General features: G+C 41.1%; 1 protein-coding gene across 3 annotated transcripts in view; it reads left to right on the top strand.

Annotated features, from left to right (window-relative positions):
- gab1 (GRB2-associated binding protein 1) overlaps positions 1–21,143 on the top strand; it is a 53,784-nt gene that overhangs the window by 28,844 nt on the left and 3,797 nt on the right. The window contains exons 1-9 of one of the 3 annotated variants that reach the window (XM_066678681.1): positions 5,767–6,119; positions 9,804–10,101; positions 12,340–12,556; positions 13,622–14,259; positions 15,355–15,452; positions 15,611–15,914; positions 17,727–17,819; positions 19,267–19,360; positions 20,323–20,449. In XM_066678681.1, the coding sequence (XP_066534778.1) occupies positions 10,041–10,101; positions 12,340–12,556; positions 13,622–14,259; positions 15,355–15,452; positions 15,611–15,914; positions 17,727–17,819; positions 19,267–19,360; positions 20,323–20,449 (1,632 nt within the window). In that variant the 5' untranslated portion in view covers positions 5,767–6,119; positions 9,804–10,040. Of the gene's footprint in view, positions 1–5,766; positions 6,120–9,803; positions 10,102–12,339; positions 12,557–13,621; positions 14,260–15,354; positions 15,453–15,610; positions 15,915–17,726; positions 17,820–19,266; positions 19,361–20,322; positions 20,450–21,143 lie in introns of those variants that run through there. The other 2 variants (XM_066678679.1, XM_066678680.1) reach the window with 2 other exon arrangements.

Below are 21,143 nucleotides of genomic sequence, written 5' to 3'. Positions count from 1 at the left end.
GTTTTAAACGTATTCCTTGACTGAATCTTCCTGGATCTGGTGTTGACATTGTAGAGCAGTATTTAGATTCTGAAAGAACCATTCAAAGTACAGAAAAAGTGGTCCAAAAAACGGGTTTCTGTTTGGTTGATTATGCAGTGTTCCATTCAGGGTTATGTCACATTTGTAGGACATTTTTTAGAACTAGTTTACAGTAACATGAATGAGATATTATATATAATATGATGGCATCGTGATCTGAAATATGATACTGAACATTTCGATACAGAACACTGCAGCCTTCTAAATTTGAGACAGCGTCTTTCAACGATTTCCACACAGTATTTTCAGTCTAGTGACATAAATGTGTGAATTAATGAATGACTTATCTCTAATGGTTTACTGATTCATCTGAGTAACATTTTGCCCAGCAGTTTTGAGTGGCGCTAAGTGGGAGCTGTGTGATCAATATGTGCTTTACATAAGTGATGCTATTACCACTGAGGTCAATACAGGACAAACATATGCTAAAGTCAGCTGTATAATATCAACGCTAAAAGAGCTAAAAGCAATCAAATTGCAGCCGAGCAAGTTGTCAGTTTTATACGGTAAACCCTGGGTATGTACTCTGAGCACTTGCCAAACACAAGCGTGGGGAGAGTGAGTGAAGCTGACATGATATGAAATGGTAGACAAATAAACAAACAGCAGAAGTGTCAGTAAAAGACCGAAGGGTGTGACACACAGGATCTGGCTGTAGTTTTTGTGTATTTGCAAAGAATTTTTTTCACATTTTTGGCTGTGAGCACAAATAAATCTTAAATTAAACACTGCTTCTCAGTAAAGGGATGTGTCCACTCTCCCAGGAACCAACCACAAGCACTGAGAGGTCTCAGCAAAGACACCGTTTTGTTCAGAAGCTGGTGAACATGGTTCAAACTTATTGTGTCCAAGCAGTCTTTCAAAACAACCCTTTTGTTTGTCGTATGCTTTAAAAATCATATTGGGATGTTGTTTTACAGCCACCTGCCCATTTAGGGTGCTATTTATATAATAGGGATTGACGTTGCACTGCATTTTTTGGCTTAGTTTATGTACACTTGGTATTTTTAAATAATATTTGCAGAACTTCAGATTGTTTTTCTTGCCCATTGCAGGCTGTTAGCCAAGAAATATCTCCTAATCTGCTTTGCTCAACTTCCATTGTTAGACAATAATATTGTTCTTGCTTTTAGCTTTGATTTAAAAAAAAAAACACTGCATCACGATCTGTTGTTATTTTGCGTCTATCTCAGACTCTTAATATGTGACCCCTTTTATGAATGTATCAGAGTAAATGTAATTATTTAAGTATCGAAGTATTAAATAAGTTAAAGAAAAGAGGCCTGTAAGTTTGTATGCATACGTTTGGGCACCTCTGATTAGTTTGCATGTTTTGTTGCCCGGTGGCCAGTCTTTTGCCTACAGATTTATGCTTTGCATAAATTGCTCTCGAGGAAAATATTGTTGCTAGACACTCTGCCTATCAGTTCTGACTCACTTTCCTGTGCTTCTAGGAACTTAGGGTAAAAAAGCAGCCAATCGCAGTGTGTCTTTAGAGTCACAGGAGTATTTTCAGTGGTTTCTTTTGTAATTTTTAACTCACTCAATGTAATTTATTGAATTATATTTGGTACAGTGATTGTGATGATCTTGTATTTTCCTAATTGATATAGTTGGGAGAGAGAGAGAGAGAGAGAGAGAGAGAGAGAGAGAGAGAGAATATATAAGGATTAACAAGTGGCAGGTGGGACCCAGCTTAGGACTTTGCCCCAACATGTCGCTCACAGCACACTGTTGCCTCACAAAAGGCATCTGGACACGCCCTCCTTGTGTGTGTGCATGGGCGCAAAACATTGAGCAGACTGGGGGCTAAAGTGTCTCATCCCAAATTTCATTTTTCATCATAATGTAATTTTTGAATCAGATCTTGTTACCAACATTTTGTGATATGCACAGCTTCTTTATGCAGGGGGTTTAGATTTTATCCAGTTGTATATACTAGGGTGTGTGTGTGTGTGCATGCGTCTGTGTGTGTTTTCAGGTACAAACATAAAACAGGTACAAAATTAAACACAGACATGCAAGAAAATCAGCGTAAAACAAAACACTGAAATGAGTTTGTGCCTCCAGCAAAACTGTATGAATCTGTATTGTGTTGTTGGGCAGAAACAAGGCAGAAAATACTGTGAAATATGTTTATTGTTAGAATCCTTCATTTATAATTTTCTCAGTTTACATTACAATAGACAGGATATTACCTGGATGAATTGTCCCTTTGACTTGATGCCTCCTGTACTACAGCCTTGTGCAGTGTGTGCTTCTGTGCACTTGTGATGTAAATGGTTTGCTCATCCTTTTTGATCTCTCTCAGGATGTTCTTAAGTGAATATGAGGTGCACATGTCTGAGCTAGCTTAGCGCTACTTGTGTGCTTGCACTGAAATCAAAGAACATAAGGGGTGGAGAACAGTGTGTGTGTGAGAGAGAGAGAGAGAGAGATCGATGAAAATGAGACAAGGGATGATGTCATACAGGCTGGGAGCAGAGTAGAAGGGGGTGGTGCATGCTTCTATATGTGTATTTGTTCATACCCTGACAGACTAGTTCTGTTATTAGGAACTCGCTTCTCATCCTAGTGGATGTTGACATAGGCCTAGTCCACGCTAATACACGTTAATGGGGTAATTTATGTTTTGGCTACACTAGTGTTTTCTGTCTGTTTCCTAGGACTGAAGGAATGAATGAATACAAGAATACCCATTTAAAACACCTACTGCAGTGAATAATGAGAGAGCGGATTCTGCCATTTTAGAACTTTTGTAAATGTATGAAAGAAGTGCATGTTCTAATTTTCCAATATTTGTGTGGACTAGGTCATAGTTGTTCTTTACTGTAGTTCCAGTAATAATGACCTTCCTCTGATACTGGTAAAATTTCTTGATGTGCGTTTTACAGTTTTTATGTGATGACAAAAGTAGGTAAGTTGCTTATCCCAACATACCCCTTTGAATGGAATGGTACAGTCGGGCACAAAACAGTCGGACACAAATAGTGTTGCACAGTATACCGATACTAGAAAAGTATCTCAATACTTTGTCATTAAAAACGGTACAATACCCCATATAATGAGTATCGGTACTTTAAGGAGTGTGTCAAAATAAGAGCGGTATTTCCAACGAGTACCACAGGGGGCAGTGTTTTGCCTCCTCTCTTTCTCTTAATGATTTTGCTGCTAGTTTTAGCGACTGTTCAGAACTTCTGGCGATTTATTTAAAAAAACAAAAAACCCGACTAGCACCAGTGACTTTCTGGACAAACCTTAGCTACTTTTACTTTTTTCTAGTTAACTACGCCAAACACAGCCCCAGAAACAAACACAAACGGAGCATGGCCCTGTTTTATTTTAATTTATTTATTTATATAACATTCTGTAAATTACCTCATCCAACTTCACTGCACAACAACACCTTATTTGATCTTTAGCTTGACATGTCCACGGACGACATCACAGTTCGCATTTAAGAACCAACTCTTCTTTAGATCCAGCTGGGAATGAATGTTCTGGTTTGCAGTTTGTCGGTGGAAATGCACTGAACGATTCAAAATAAGGTGTGCAAATGGGAACCATTCCGGTTCTGTGTTGGTGGAAAAGCACTCATTTTTTATTGACATATATTGACAGAGGGCTCATTTGCACATTGCAGCTGCTTTCAGTGGTATCAATATTGCGATGGTCAGTTCTGTGGTACTGATTACTAAATAATATTTCATGCATACTTCCCTTTGGGATTTTTGATTTGTGTGTTACATTTATAGGAGTACACATCCCTGGAGACGCACATGGACATGTTAGCAATTCCTCCATTTCTGACAGATCTCGCACTTACAAATGATTCAACTGTCCACTCGCTTAAACACTCGCCAGCTCTGGTATCCTAGAGACTACAAATCTCAAGCATAGGCCTCCTCTATCTGCTGCCAATTCTCCCAGTGCTGAACCAATTGAGCTGTCATCTGTGCTGTTGAAATACAACTTAATATCCACAAATGGACAGGGATTATAGTCAATAAGTTGAATCATTTTATAGTGGATACAGCATCCAATAGAGCATCCAAATGTACTCAGGAGGGCAGGTGCAACAGTTTAATACAGATGGTACCGATTTAATGTGGGAGAGGTGAAACCTAGCAAATACCACACACAAGCAGAGTGTATATGTGTGTTTTTTTCATTTACTTAACCACTTTGATGAAGACTTATTCAAAATATTTGTTTCCTATTTCCATTTGAGCGGAAATGTTATTCAAACTACAGTGTAGAAAACTCTCTGTCCAAGTCTGAAACCCACTTTCTGTTTCTGTTGCTGTGTTGGACAGTGTGGTTGTGTAATATCTGGGGCAGTGGTGAGGGGGGGGGGGGGTGTACTAGGACCCTGTGCTGTCTTCACTCTTATCAGACACTCAGAAATCCTGAGCCTTCAGTAGCGGCTGATAAAGCACAAATAAACACAAGCCTAGAGTCATAAAGCTCTTTCACATAGAAGGTGAGGTGATCTCGGATCTATTTTTGTGTCTAGAAGGGGCTTGAACACGAGTATTGGCTGATCCACTGATGTACTGAGATGATTTGTGGGAGATGAGCTACGATATGTGGGCTCTGTGTCAGTTGTGACACAGTCACTGTGTCAGTTGATCGATATTGTACAGTCATAATCCTCCTTGACAAGCAACTTCTTGTTGTTTGATTAGTCATGAATTAGTTTGATTAGTTCCTGAATAGTCCTTGGCTTATTTAAGGTTTTAAAGTTTTCTTTACTCTGCAAGAACATTGTAATTATACCTTCCTAAATGTTTCCAAACACAGAGCCAGACCTGCTTTAACGTGAGAGTGCAAATACGGGTTCAACTAAGAGAGAACCAAGCCAAACCGGTGAAAACAACAGCTTCTGCTTGTTCACTTCTCTTTGATGCTCATTCAGGGCTGGGGTGAGCTCTGTGTGGCTCATTTTCATTTAAAGGAACAGGCACTGAAACTGGCCATACTGAGCAGGGTCGTGCAGACAGAGGGAGAACATTGCTGTGCTGCTTGATCCTTGTGGTATTTTGACCAAAGGAGGTCACAGACATCATTAAATCCCCAGAAAGTTTTTAACTTGTGGAATAAGTTGCATAATACATCACTTTCGGCCTCGGAAGCAATTCTACTCAGTTGTGGGGTGCATTTTTATAGTTTACTGAGTGTATATAAGTTTTGCGTTTGATTCCACCTTCCACGGATGTCTTCCAGGTTGTTAGATTTATGTCATTGTTTAAAAAAAACAACCTGAAAACAATGATGTGTGAGAACTCTCCTTCATTATACACTTGTAGTTCAAGAATAACTTAACGCTGCAGAGAGAGTCCCCCATGACATTTTTTTCTGTTTATATTCTCTTTCTAATTACTGATCCACTAAAGAGCCTGATGGCTGTGTGATTCATTTCAGATGGCATTCCCCTTCAGAATGAACCTCAATGGCATCTCTGTTCAGTCTGAGGCTGTGACACTGTGGTCCTCAGCTTCCGTTGTGTGTTACACAGCACTCTATGAATTTATGTGTGTGGAGGGAAGACAGCTGTTGCCACGTTTGGGGAGGGCCTCTTCAACTCCGTCCCACCCCGTCCCCACTCCCACTCCTTAGACACACATAATCTTTTGACATTACCCTTAACTTGTAGTTGGACGACTTGATGTCTAAGGAGTGGACTGGAATGGACCTTCCATTCACTTCCCTGCGATGTGTCAGTCTACTCAGTGCTCTTCTTTATGCACGATCTTAAGAACTAAGAGAGATCAGTGAAGTTCTTTGTGTTTTCTGGGGGATCAGCCGCGATCGGCCCCATTGTTCTCCCGAAAACAGACCGGCTCTGTGTGGTGGGTCCTTTAGCTCGGCTCCCAGGTCAGTTCTCGTTTCTCTGGAGGATTTCTGCTGCTCCATGGATGACTTCTTCTTCTGCTGTCTCTGTATGAAGCAAAGGAATGGACTAATCACTGTCAGCAACAGGTGGCTACACAGTGGCCTCTCTGTGTTTGGGTCATATTCAGGATCCAGAGCTTGAGGTAGGATGGTTTTGTTGCTGAAACGTATCTCCAGAGCTATTGTAGGAGTAAGAGTAGTAAAGATGGTAATAATAACGAATAATTTAAAAATATTTTTATAATAAAAAGGATTTAAAAGAATAGCATTTTTTGCCTGAACTATTTTTGAAGGGTCTGTTTTATAGTGTTCCAATTATATATATATATTAATTTTTAAGCTTTGGAATATTATAAATATGTTATAGTGCTGTTCTCAGACTCACAAAAACTACGGCTGATATTAGACATCTCAAATAAAGGAGAGATATCATGACCAAAGGGACCACCAATATAATAAACAGAAGCAGAAAACAAAGGCAGCTGAAACAGACAACAGCTGTGCGGTGTTTGGTGCTTTGCCTGAGTTGGAGAGGACTAAAGGACAATGCATTGCACGACACATTCCACTGGCATCAAACCTGCTTGCTGGAGCGGTTTTGCTGCAACCTGAGCAGTGATTATAAATGCTCTGTACTGACTGAGTAAACTGAACTGGAGTAAACTCTGTGTTTGTGGGGTGCTGGTGTGTGTATGTACGGATGGGAAAGAGCACCAGTATTAATTATGTAAAAGTTGGGCTGTGGGTTCTTGTGTGTGTGTTTGCGTGTGTGCGCTCGCTTGTGTTTGAGAGATAGCACAGATGGCAGAGAGCAGCTCATGGCTCACTCCTCTCGTCATGCTTGGCAGTTCTCCTCCTCCGCACGAGCTAGTGTTTCTCTGGCACAGCTTAAAATGCTCAACACCTCTTTACACCCACGCATACAACTCTTCTGGAGTACTTTCAAAAACATAATTGACTACAATACCCATAGTTCTCTTTGCCCGTGACTTGTCAGAGTGACTCACGCTGGTAATTTGATATAATAATATTCGACAGTGCTATTACGCCTTGCAAATTAGATTAAGCTTTGGTAGCTGCATTGTTCGGTGACTGTCCTGATCTCAGAATCTTTATATTTTTGCTGATGCATTTATAAATAAATTGATTACCATTCAAAAATTTAGATATGTTAAGATTTTTGGTCAGTTTCTATGTCTTTAATAAATGTCTCCCTTTCGCCTTATTATTACACCTCTCAAATTCTCATTCTCTCTCTCTCTCTCTCTCTCTCTCTGTTATTTGATCTCAGTCTAGTTTCTCCTGAAGCCTAAGGAGAGTCAGACTGGTCTCTGTTTCAGTCTCAGACCACAACAGACGAACAAAGCTAATGTAGTTAATTCAAAGATTTCTGTTTGCTATTACTTCTGTAATTTATTCCCACCTTTGCATTTTCACCTGTGGTCTGTGCTTTAATGTTGTGCTCAGTGTCGGTGTGCTTTCGTTACACTGTGATTCTGCAATGAGTGAATGTGAAGAGGTGACGCCTTTCTCACATCTGAGGGTTAACGGAGTTGTTTTGCCTACCGTTGTGTGTGTGTATTTGTATTGGCAATGGCAGGGCTGTAGTCCTCTGTGTATGTTGCAGTAGGGGGACTGTTCAGAGAGCCAGAGATTAGCTCTATAACAAAGAGAGGCCTGTGGATGGAAAAACAGCTGTGGGGGGGTACAGCATTGTTAATCTCTTCTAAAACCAGATGGCAAAAAAATAAACAACAACAAAGATTCAGCATTCCTCACTGCCTGGGACTTTACTGCGCACAGCCTGGGATCTCGACTGAAGTTGTTTTTACTTGGAATTTTACGTCATTACGTCAAAAAAAGACTCCAGAAGTAACTGGATTTTTAATTGTTTTATTTTGTTTTAGGACTGAGACGCTACTGAATATCGTCTATAAAGCCATTCTGAAATATTCCTTAATATTCAATATTATATAACTCTACTGTATAAGTCTTTATTGGGGAATACAAACAAAATGCTAGTAGCCATTTTACTGGGAGTTGTTGTTATACATTGGTAACGTTTTACTGGAATGTCCTGTGACATTACATTTTTCACCAGATAGATACGACGGCTTGTGATAACTCTTGATTTTATCAGCATCCGCTTTGTGTTTCTGTGGTAAAACTGGTTCATTAAATAAGAAAAGGAGAAATATGAAGTGGCTTGAAGAGCTGGAAGCAGTGTGAAATATTCATGGCATATTAATCCCTCCTCGTAAAGTCTTCACTGATAATTTTTCTTATCATCTGAGGATTTAAAGTGCTCATGTGTGTGATTTCTAAAGCGTCGTTGTCTTTTTTGTTTTAATGACTGTGAATAAAGTATTTGTGGCTCCTGGATACTGAATAGAAAAATGAAAAGTTGCATAAAGAATTGTATCTAAATAGTTTGAGGCAGCCAACCGTCCCATTTCAGAGAAGGCGCTACTCATAGAAATTCTTAACATTACAAATCATTGACAGACTTTTTTTTCTCATAACTATACCCTGCCTCCCACTCTCACAATAAAAGAGTTGGAGTGATGTCTTTAATGTGTCTTTTTCTGTAATCTTTTGGGGCAGAACTGGCTCTACATCACACGTGTTCCTTCTTCAGGGAGTGTTAACTATGTGATCTGTTGGACGTTGTGAGTTTCTATATTCATCTTTTTCTCATTTCTCCCTCGGCAGTGATGACACGGTTGTCAGCTAGGTGTCCAGCTTGGTGTTTTGCTGTGGATTGTGTGTGGAATTAGATAATAGAACGTCTGTGGGGAGTTTAACAGCGATCCCTGGGGTGCGTGTTTTAGAAAAGCAGAGGGGATCACAGGATTGAGCTGCGAATGCCACTGAGCCTGCAGTCAGTCTGGAGCAGAGCTGCATCAGAGCAACCACGCTGACCATTTCCCCTCCATCTCCACTTCTGTCTGTCTGCTTTTCGCATTCCATTATTTTTTTCTGCTTTGTTTTTATTCCTGTCTCTCTTTCTTTGTGTGACTTCTTTTTGTCTCTTTTTTTCTGTTTCATGTTTTTATTTCTTTCTAGTTTGTCTCCATGTGTTTCTTTAGTCCTCAACTCTTTTCTCCGTTTCTTTTCCGGCACTTTACTTTCTTTACTGTGCACCCAGCTGACCTGTAATAATGACCTTTCTGAAACTGAAACATTTCACAGTGCTGTCCCTATGGTTTTAACACTAGTGCTAAATAGGAAGAATCTAACAGCTAACTGTAACATAACAGGAGGTTGTGTTGTGGCTGAAAGTGTCTGGTTCATGACCTTTTAACTTCTGAACATTTCTAGGTCTTCTCTGATAATGTAGATTTCTTAATCATGAAAATTCCTTTTTGAAATCACTAAATGCATACGCCATTTTAGACTCATTAAATTAAGATATACTTTTAACATTTTTAAATAGTTTTGTGTCTTACTTAATGGGACTCACCGTCATTTTCTTAGCACCTCTGGCCATAAAGGAGTGCCTAGTAGTTCCACAATTACAGGCCACAGTCAGTCTGTTGCCTTGTTTCACCCTGTTCTTCAGTGTTCAGGATACTCACCAGACCTCCACAGAGCAGGATTTATTTTCTCAGCGCTGCAGTGACACTGATGGTACTGATGGTGGATCAGACACAGCAGTGCGGCTGGAGTTTTGAAAACAATCACCCTGTCCACTCTCTTAACACATCCTCCATTCTGTTTTAGATGAACAGTTTATAACAGTAGCCCACCTATTTCTATATAGGCTGTGTTTGTCATTAAACCTTAACTGCAGCACATCCCCATGAAGCTTTTCTGTCTTGTGGCAGGCATGGAAGAAGCGGTGGTTTGTTCTACGCAGCGGAAGGCTGACAGGAGATCCGGACGTGCTGGAATACTACAAGAATGACCACGTGAAAAAGCCCATCCGAGTGATTGACCTGAACCTGTGTGAGCAGGTGGACGCCGGGCTCACCTTTAACAAGAAGGAGCTGGAGCACAGCTTCATTTTCGACATCAAGACCATCGACCGAGTCTTCTACCTGGTGGCTGACACCGAGGAGGAGATGAACAAGTGGGTCCGCTGCATCTGCGACATCTGTGGCTTCAACCCCACTGACTCAGAGGGTATGTGCAGTTTATACAACTTTAATAAGTACAGCAGAACTACTCAGTTACAGTCCAGACACATTTATTTTGGCATTTTGGCACTCCCTCAGTTTGGGTTTTTATGTTAGTATGGAGGGCGGCACGGTGGCACAGCAAGTAGTGTCGCAGTCACACACCTCCAGGGGCCTGGAGGTTGTGGGTTTCGATTCCCACTCCGGGTGACTGTCTGTGAGGAGTGTGGTGTGTTCTCCCCGTGTCTGCGTGGGTTTCCTCCCACAGTCCAAAAACACACGTTGGTAGGTGGATTGGCGACTCAAAAGTGTCCGTAGGTGTGAGTGTGTGTGTGTCTGTGTTGCCCTGTGAAGGACTGGCGCCCCCTCCAGGGTGTATTCCCGCCTTGCGCCCAATGATTCCAGGTAGGCTCTGGACCCACCGTGACCCTGAACTGGATAAGGGTTACAGATAATGAATGAATGATGTATGGGTTTAAGGCTACGTTAAGTTCTACATCATTTATTCTTTAACATAGACAGCTTCATTTATCTATATATAACCATTGTCTACATGTTTTTGTGTTCAGATTCACCTGTTAATGCAAGGAGTTATACCTCAATACAGCGTGCTTTATTCTTGAGTGGCTTGTAGGGATATTTTGGGCTCGAATTTGAGTAATGTGTTTGTTGTCTCTATGCAATACAAAGAACCCCAGAAGTGGGACATGTTATTAAATATCCTCTCTTGCTTATCTAACCATTTCAAACAATTAAAAACTCGCCATATGACACCTTGCAGTTTGCAGATTTGCTGAAAATGTCTTCTTTCTGACCACCCACGCAGATTATTATTTCAGTAATCGAGTACCAGCCATCAACAGTATTGCTCATGAATAAACACTTATAAATGAACAGCAGTCTACAGGCAGATTGACACCACTTTCAATGGATTGTTTTCTTCTTGAGCTCTCTGTTTTACCTTGCTTCATTTGTCATTGCCAGTGATAAGTGGAGTTTGATGAGTATTTTTCACTTGTAGCTCTTTATAAAAAGCATGTGCTCTTTCGCATGCACATTTTTGAAAAAGTGTTTATATTAATATTCCTTCCTAACTCATTCATACTCAAAATTCCATTGACTTTGTGCTGCTATTTCCTTTGGAAGAACATCAGACATTAAAAAAGTCCTGTCATCTTGGTAACAGCTGAACTGTTGAAACGAACAGCCAATAATTTAAAAACTTTTTTTTTTTTAACGTTCCTTTACAGTTAAACCCAGAGAAGCTAATAATTTATAGAGACCAAATAAAAGGAATTGCTTATGTGTAGTGGGAGCAATGATATGCTGATTCAAGTAAAGCGAGTCTCTGTGTTCGTACCTAGCTGTGGCCCCAGCACCGATGCTTCAGCTCGGGCAGATTTAAGCACACTGTTCCCCGGCCTGAAGCTCATAGCATGATGCTGTAATACAGAGGAGTGGGCAGCGGGAAGGCAAACACGAAGGGGGATTTTCCCAGCACTGAGATGAATCAGCAGCACCGCCTGACAAACAAGAGGGAGGAGGGAGGAAGAGAGCAAGGGAGGGAGGGGAAAAAGTGCATTCAGTGAGCAAGGGAAGAGTAGGAGACAGCAATCCTTTTGACTCAGTCAGCCTTGAGCAGCCTGCGTTGAGTGGGTGCTGGAGAGTGAGTGACTGAGTGAGTGTGTGTGTGTGTGTGTGTGCACGCACATAGCTGTAAAAGTATAAGAGTTTTGAATAGCAAGTCTATTATAAACACAGACTCACAGAGAGAGACTTCACCTTGACCCTTGAGAAAAGAATGTCAAATAAATGGCAAATGCAAAGGCAACTAAAGTCAAAGCTTTTTATTTTATGTGCTGCCCAAAGACTGCGTGATTCCTGATCTTACTGCTTTTAGGTTCTGGTTTTGACATGCAACACTACAGCCATCTAATGTGTACTGAACTCATACAACACAAAATTGTATTTAATATTCATTTGGAATAAAGTTATTCATTGTGTTATGAATTGCTTCTAAAGAAAGTTGACGTATTTGTAAGCTTTGACCTGGTGCACAGAGGCTTGCAATGTCCTTCAGAAGTGTGACTCACTGTAGCGAATAAGCCAGTCAAGCTTTCACACTTTAATACACTGATTTTAATCTGCATATACCACGCTCAGACCCTAAACTAATTGAATGTGTAAAGCTTTTTTTGCAAACTCTTACCCTAACTCTTTACATTTGTGATTGCTGTGTGCTTAGACTCGGCGAAGGCGTCTCACCAGGCTGCTGCGAGCATGGGTGTCGTTGTGGATGTACCCCCTCACGCTGGACTGGTGGGACCTTCACCGCTGGCTAGCATGCCTCCTCCCTACCAACCTGTCAGTGTCAGGCACCTGGAGTCCTCCTCTAGCCTCGATGACACCCAGGACTACCTGCTGCTGCTCCACTGCGAGAGCAAGAAACCAGAGGCCAGCAGGTGAGGCATGATAGGTTTTTCTTTCCTTTTGTTTAAGAACAAACTGCTGATTTCTCCTTTTAGACTAAAGCCAGTTAGACATGTGAAATTTACCAGGGACTGTAATTTATGCTACATTGTGACTGCTGTAGTTCCTAATGAAAACTGTGTGTGTGTGTGTGCTGTAGTCCTGTGGCACTCTCTCAGAGGGGAGTGGAGCAGGAATATCTGCTCTTGGAGGAGTGTGAAAGCAAGAGTGCTCCTCCGGACAGTCTGTGAGTGCAGAGCATGCTTGTGTGTTTGAAGTGAAATAAAAAAGGATGGGATACAACCGAAAATCAATTTCGCACACATCCATTCCATGCATGCAAATAGATTCAACTTTGTTCAGTACCTCTCTCACACCACGGCAGTTTTGAAATGCACAACTTGAACTGCATGTATTCTTCATATAACAGTCCATATATTGTAATGCCTTTTTATAAATACATACGTTAACAGACACTCAAGGCCATTATTCCACTCCTAACTCCTTAACCCACATCCAAATTGTCTTCATTAGACCTTGTACCAACGAAGATATTGAAGGAGAAATGTTAGAAATATAGAGGCATAAGCTTTCGAGATACACTTATCTTAATCTGATAAAGGCAAGGAGGGGAAACAGAAACCAAAGCTGAAAGGTTATTAAAAGGAGACCTGATTTTGTAAATGTTCCAGATACATAGCTTTAGTGTAATGATCCTAAATTTGAAGTGTGGACATCTGTGGATGTTTTATGGTTGAATTGACTAACCCTGCCACTTAAAGTTCTTTAGTGTTAAGTGGTCTAGATTTAAAAGATTAGTGGATGTGTTGGAATAAATCTGCAGTTGTGCTTCTTCCTGACGGCATGATGAAATGCTATTTTGTTCAGCTGCAGTAATAATAATAATAAAACGGTTATTATTCTTGCAGTTATCAGTACGTAGTAGTTTGTTCCATCATGTTGCAGCAGAGTTCGTCTTTAAGACATGAAGTGTGTTGATGCTTGTTGAAATGCTCCTTTAAGACCAATGTAACCACTGTATGCGGTTTCTGCTGCAGGGCCCATGGCGAGTGCTCAAAGTCTACCTCTTCTGAGCCTGACTGCAATGACAACCTCCCCTCCCACCGGACCCCCACCTCCTCCACGGCCAAACACTCTTCGGTTAACGGCTTCTTCTCTTCCCAGCACACCGGACTGTACGACTCCCCTCCTTCGCGGGGGGCAAGTTTATCAGCTGACGCGAAGGGCCTGTACCACCTGCCCCGCAGCTACTCACAAGACACTGTGCTCCTTCCAAAGTCTGCGTCTTCCCCGCGCGCGCCTGACACGGATCCCGGTGAGCTCTACGTATTTAACACGCCCTCTCGAAAGCCCTCCTTTGAAGCCCAGCTCAGGAACCTGTCGGTTAGCTACGATATCCCACCCACACCTGGCAGCAACTGCACTTATCAGGTGCCCCGCACGGCAGGTGTGGACACAGCCACAGCATCGGATGTAGTGCCTCCTCCCCGCCCGCCCAAGCCTTCGCTGACTCCAGCAGCGGTACCGCCTGATCGTTCACCCACGGACACTTACTGTGTCCCGAGGTCGGTGTCAGAGACGGACACAACCTACTGTGTGCCTTCGGGGTCAGGAGGAAACAAAGCACTGAGGAGCAACACCATCGGCACTGTGGATTCCACACGCCTCCGAAAAGGTAACGACTGTCTCCGGTCCAGATATTATATTAGTTGTCCAGGTATTAGTTGAATATTTTTAAATTTTACACTGTGGAGGGAGTCAAACGTCTTTAGAGGCGTATTCTCTGGGCTTATTGCTGTAGAAGTGGCAGATGTGACCAATTTATAATGAAATAAGGAGAATAGAGCTTTTTATGTACAGTCAGGGTAATAGACAACAGGCGCACCTTATTCTATTAATGCAACATTAGCTTCACTCAACTGAGCCAGTAATATTGATTGCTTATAGTGGCCAATTCACTAGAGAAAGCAAAAAAGGACAGGAGTGTGAGCACAGCAAAGCTTCTTCCAAAATAAGTTCAGTTGGTGCACAAACCATTTTATCAGGAAGGTGTTTGGCTTTGTGCAGTTTTTTATTTTTCATTCTGCACGTGTCATTTGTTCATATCTTTTAACTAAATGTCTAACATGTCATTGTGCTGTGTTTTGCTTTGGAAGAATGGATCCAAACTATGAGAGTACCCCAGGTTCACCAGATTAATGCTAATCACCTGCCACCTTGACAATTAATATAAGCCTTATTTGTTTCACTTTGTAGTGTTTAAACTGAAAACTGTTAATGAAGAGTTACTCAACTGAATTACACTGAATGTTTTTTTGCTGTTAAATATATGCCTCTTAAAGACTAAATACGATTTTAATTTTGAGAAAAGTATAAGTACTGTTTTGTTTCGCAATTCCTTGTCTGTTTTCACTAAGTGGCCTTGTGTGGCTTGCTTTGGCTGTGTTTAGAATAAGCCAATTCCACCTTCCACCACAGTGTCGTGCATGCCAGTACATGTTGTGCTTTGCCACTGTCAGTTGTGGTTTTGATGAAGAACTTGCTGGGTTTTCTCTGTGTTCTGTCTACTCAGAGCAAGCTCACTTTAGTTGTCACCACCATGAATAATGCAGTAGTTCCGTTATTGCAAATTAATGGCAAAACAGGGAATGACTTTTAGAGTCGGAGTGATAAATTAGAATCAGATTATTGCCACACGGAATCTCGATTTGTAGTTGTGAATACTGTGACTTTGGTTTGTTTTGTTTATGTATTTATTTATTTATTTCAGATTTTGGATCTTCTCAAGACTGTTATGATATTCCCAGATCTGTCCCTTCAGAGAGAAACTGCTCGTTTGAGTTCAATGAAAATTTCAACAACTATTTTGTAAGCATTTTCTGTTTTTTTTAGTTTGTAATGTGCAATGTTTATTGAAAAAAGATGCCATTGAACAATCCTTCTGTGCAGAATAGTCTTTCATGTTTGTGTGTTTATCCGCTGTGTTGATTATTGTGGCTTTTTGACCTGTTTCTCCTCTCGTGTAGAAAAATAAAGGTATGCTGCCAGTAGGGAGCGCGTCAACAGAGGAAATGGATGAGAACTATGTGCCCATGAGTGCCAATTCCCCTTCACACAAGCGTTCAGGTAGCCTATCTGAGCTAATCCAGGAGCCCAACTATGTGCCCATGACTCCAGGCAACATGGAGTTCCCCTCCCTGGGGAAGCAGGTGCCCCCTCCAGCTCATATGGGCTTCCGCTCCAGTCCCAAAACCCCACCTCGCAGACCTATGCTCATCAGTGATTGCCAACCACCCCCAGTCGACCGTAACCTCAAACCTGACCGCAAAGGTGAGTTCGGAATCTGTGGTGTGTGTGGTTTGTGGTAGGCAGTGCAGAAGTTATTGACTGGTTTATATTAAAGATGTGCAATGCGCTGTATTTGGTTGTTTATTAGTGTCTTGCTTAAATGGACCTTGCTGTGGTGTAGAAGTGGTATGAAAATGCTTGCTGCAATACCGCCACCATTTTAACTCATAACCAATGTTCTAAACACATAACACATTATTTTACTAACATGTGCTGGCCCATGTTTATAAAATACCCTTCTTTAGATTACCACTCTTAATTTGTGTAAGTTATTGATCACACTGTAGCCTGTTTTGTTGTATTATCAAGCTAATATTAGAATGTGTTCTCTTCTGTAAAGCTTGTTCGGCCTCGTTGCTAAGATAAGATCGCAGAACCAGAATCGGACAAAGCATTACCACACTGGGATAGCTAATAGTAGCCTAATCACCTTTACACGCACCCTCCAGCTCTCCCCACACTAACCCAGAAGATTCACTACAGAAAGTCACCTTTGAGCCAGTGGAGTAAACCTACTCTTCTTGTGCTGGCTCTTGTATTTGTTAGCTGTTAGCATGTGACCTGGCTAATGAAAGAGGCTATTGTCCCTCAGATCAGTGTATGAGGCAGCGTGATCGTGCTGTTAGCCTGGAGCGGTCACCTCTGTCCCCATTGTCCCTTTCTCAAAGGCTTCTTTGAGGAGCAGGGTAGGAAGAGGAATTTCAATCAAGTTAGTTCACTGCTATTGATCTAAATATGCATCAAAATTTGCAATAGACGCTATAAAAGAATTTAAAGTTCTTTAGTACTTTCAAAGCTGTGTCACTGTGTTTTACTATATTTTTTTATTATTTTATCATCATTAACTAATAAAAATATAGTAGTGTGATTCAGGTTAAATACAGTGTTTTAATGTAACCATGGGCCAAGCACAATGTCATTTTCATTGCAAACGGTCTCTTGCTTTGCTACTGTGCTCGCTAATTCTTTGTCCTGCCGACTGATGCCACTGTTTGCTGCGTGTAAAGTGTTTGCTCGTATGTTGAACATGGCCTTGAAGAGGCGATTCTGAGAGAGATGAAGCGTTTTGTTGGCCGTCAGAAGTTTTTCTCTGTTCATGCATCTCATTGCTTGTTCTTCCTTTGTCTTCCGTTGTTTTGTGAGTTCACATCTGGCTGCACATTGTCCTTCCTCAGGATTTTCATTGTTTCTTCTTTATTCTCTCTCACTACTTTTGTGGTGTTTTTAATGCTCTGTCAGTTGTCTGTCTCTGACGTTTCACGCTGGCTGTCCTGCATCTGAGGTTGTCTTAAGTCCAGTGTACACTGTCTAAGTTCCGGTTTTTGGGTCGTGGTAGTGTTGCTCTTGCTGTGTTGATTGCCATAGATTTAATTGCAGTTATGTACTGGGCACTGGGGCATGTCCACAAGTGAATCTGATTTAAATAAACATCCTTAAACCCCACTGTACAAATCTGGCAGTGTTGTGAACGTCATTGTTACGAACTCTGTACTTACAAATGTGTTTAACCCCTTGCATGCTGTGTTCTGGACTTTGCTTCAGGGGAAGCCCTGCCTTTTGCATGACTTTAATGCATGAGGAGTTGTTGCTATGGCAGCAGCACAATACATTATCTGTGCAGCCAAAGTGTGAGAAAGTGTAGGTGAGGAGGAGGAGGAGGATTAGAAGTAGGTGGCCATGCTTTTGCTACATTGCATGGGGGCGAGGGTTTAAAAAAGAAAAAAAAGCACGCACAAATATAGCAAATATTTCAAGAGAGACATGTAATAAAGCAAGTTTTCTTTCACCAATCAGGTCAGAGTCCTAAAATAATCAGAGCTAATCGGGCTGTCGGTCTTGAGCGAACTGACTCTCAAACCGTAGGTGAATTCCGAGGACGTCGTAAGGGTAGGTACCTCCGAAGACCGCCACTCTTTCTTGTTCTCTCTTGTCTGCCTCTCATCTGAACTCTTATCAGCACTTAACATGATCACAAACCTGCAGAGAGAATGTCCTGCAGATTATGAAGATGTTAAAGTACAGTGTATTTGTTTCTTAATCTATTTACTTTCTTTCAAAAGAGCGAGTACAGGTATTCTGGGGAAAAATGTACTTAATGGCTGCTTTTACTAGTTTTTAAGTCTCTGACAGTTGCATAGGAGTGTGTGTGTGTGTGTGTGTGTGTGTGTGTGTGTGTGTGTGTGTGTGTGTGTGTGTATAAAATGATGACACTGTCATATTCCAAATTTCAAACCAAATCCCATGAAGCAGGCTGAAGTCACAGAAGTGTCTACTCACACTCATAAAAACATACCTAATACATCATCATCATCTAATTACTGACATAACACTTTCAGTGTTGTTTTACTAACAATTTTTTTGTGTGTTGACAAAAGCTAAACCTTTACAAGACCAAGCATTGCTCGACCGTACTGACCGCTGTGAAGATTCATCATGCTGGAGGTTCTTAGGAGTCGCTGTGTTCCAAAAGGGCTTATTTAGGACTTTGAAATCTGTATCAGTTTGTATGGTGTCTCTGTCTCACTGAGTTGTTACCAGATGGTGTGGCTTTCGGACGATCCTGTTTAGCCATGGGAAAGCATGTTTCTCTTTAGTTGCCAGATTGGGTGCTTCTCAGCTCGTTGGCACTGTGGGCCAGCTGTGAGAGCTGAATCAAAACTGTGAAATTAAAAGAAGCAGGGATTTGTGCAATAGCCTCCTCACATTTTACACCTCTGACAAAAGTTTGCCAGTCACTGACAATGCTGAACGCTTTAAGAGTATCCCTTTAAGGTCTCTTTCCCCCTTTGGTCAGTTCATAACAAACTAAAGCTGGTTGTAAATTCATTGTTGAACGTATAACATATGTTTTTTTAGAAAATACTCTCTTAGATTATAGGTATAAATGGCTAACAAGTTTGCTGACGTTGCTGCAGATCTAGTTCCGTGGAGAACAGCTCCCTCTAGTGACAGGATCATTAATGCAACACTTGCACCAATTGAGAAGACTGGGCTTTACACGTTGTGCTTAGTATAAGCCGATTCAGATGGTTTGATAATTTGCATTCAAGGTGAGCATGTGCATAGAAAACCACTGATGTTTACACAGAACACTGGGATGAGTTCGTAGAATACCTGTTGCACGTGCTTTATGACTTTCTTGGAGACATTTTATGTAAGGATCATTTTTGTAACATCATGTGCCCTACTGCTGAATGAGCGGCACTGTTACTTTGGCTTGTTACTTTATTGGAACAAATGTAATAATAACGTTGACTGCAGAAGGGTACATTCAAAGGTTGTAATCGTGTACTTTTCCTGAATGTAACATTATGTCATTGCTTTTTCTTTGTAGTCAGACCGGCCCCTTTGGACATCAAACCAGTCCGTGAGTGTGATGAGTTCACGACACCAGTACGATCTCCTGTGACCAGGTCCTTCGCCAGGGAGTAAGTGTCTGTAACGCTACGCTAGGTCTGGTTAGCTAGTCTGCCTTTTTATTTCAGCATCAGCCTGCAATGTCCGGGCTTGTTTTTGACATATTAAATGTAATGAAATAGCTTAGAGCCACTCATCTGGCTGTTACTGAAATAAGTTGGCGCCCAGGCATGGTTTTGCATGACCTCAGGCCAAGAGTCTCAGAAAAAACTAACCTTTCATCCAGTACTGTAGTATTGTCCTAACTCATTATGTTAGAGCTTGGTCATGATGTGAATTGTTTTCCACAAAAAGAAATCTGATAGACTGAGAGTGTTGATCATTGTGCCTCTGTACCTGCTTTAATTGAATATTCTCTACCAGCATAAAATGTTCAGATAAAGCACAGTGCATGGGTGTGAAAGAACTTAAGTTGTGTTCTTCAACATTTGTGTGAATGTGTATGTAGGATATGTGTGGGAAATATATTAGTAGCTTAGTTGCACAGCAGTTCTATCTAAATAGAATGTTGTTTTTACGGTGCAAAATATGTGATTGTGGCTTTGGAAGTCATGCACATACTTTTGTAGAGGCTGTGTGGCGAGGTGGAGTTTCTCCAGCAGGGGCAGTGTTAGCACACATCAGTTTTGTGTGAAAGTTTTCAGAAGAAATTGTTGAAATACTTCAGAAAATAATTAACTAGGTAAAGCATATAAGCTAAAAATCTAATGGATATTAAATCTAATCTGCAGCAGGAACGTTATAAAGTGTGTTATGATGTGAGCGTAAAAATAAGATAAATAATTGATATACAGTTGTTTAATATTATATATATATTTAATTATTTAATTAATGCTTAGTATCAAACACAGGTTTATAATTGCATTTTCTCACATTTGGCACAAATTCCCACCCTTAAACTGTGAGTAAAAAGTGTGTGTGTGTGTTTGTGTGTGTACAAAAGCAGTAGTGTAAAAGTTGTCATGGTGCTCAGCCCCTCCAGGTTCCCCATGCCTCCCAGGCCGCCGTCGGTGCATAGCACTGGCTCCAGCACCGACTCCGAGGACTGTGATGAGAATTATGTCCCCATGCAAGATACTAAGAAATCTACAGATGAACCAGTATGTAACCGCAGCACCACTTCCCAACTCCTCCCTTATTCTTCAGTCTGATTCATTCAGTGAAATCCTTTTATTAAAAAAAATATAACAACAGCTAAATACATTTGAAGTCCTTTATGTTTGTGGCATTCTACGTAAAGAGAAATTCAACAGTTTAGGATTAAAATAAATAAAGGTCAGATTTCTGGTGCTGCGTAATAATTTGGGATGAGATGTTCCCTTTTTAAACGCGACCCTGAAATGGATTCAAGCGGAATAGATGATAATGATGATGTTGTTCGCTTTTTTGAATTTAGATAAAGTGATAAACCCATGTAGTTCAGTCTGCTTCTTTCGGAAAACAGTAATTGTGTGACAGTTTAAATTACAGTAGTTATTGTAACCTGTGTACTGAGGAAGCAGCTTGCATTATCCCACCACCCCAGAGATTTCAAGTTCAAACTGAGAGAGTCTATGGCCTGGACAGAAGGACTCCTCTCATCCTCTCGTCCCTCCGTTCTTTTATTTTTTTTCCTGTTGTCAACCATTCTGTAACTCTCTTCATTTTCTTGCTCCACCTGAGGATTTGGGTTCTTCTAACTTTTGCTCTTCTTTGTTTTTGCTGATGTGACTTTCCTTTGTTTGTCTGGACCAAATTGTCATATGAAGCCTTAGTCTTTCAGAAGCATAAACGTTTGAGTTCAGTTTATAAGTG

The sequence above is a fragment of the Hoplias malabaricus genome, chromosome 8 (genome assembly GCF_029633855.1).
Source record: "Hoplias malabaricus isolate fHopMal1 chromosome 8, fHopMal1.hap1, whole genome shotgun sequence".
Classification (NCBI taxonomy): domain Eukaryota; kingdom Metazoa; phylum Chordata; class Actinopteri; order Characiformes; family Erythrinidae; genus Hoplias; species Hoplias malabaricus.
Note: the sequence above shows the minus strand (reverse complement) of the source record. Positions and strands in the feature narration are given on the sequence as shown.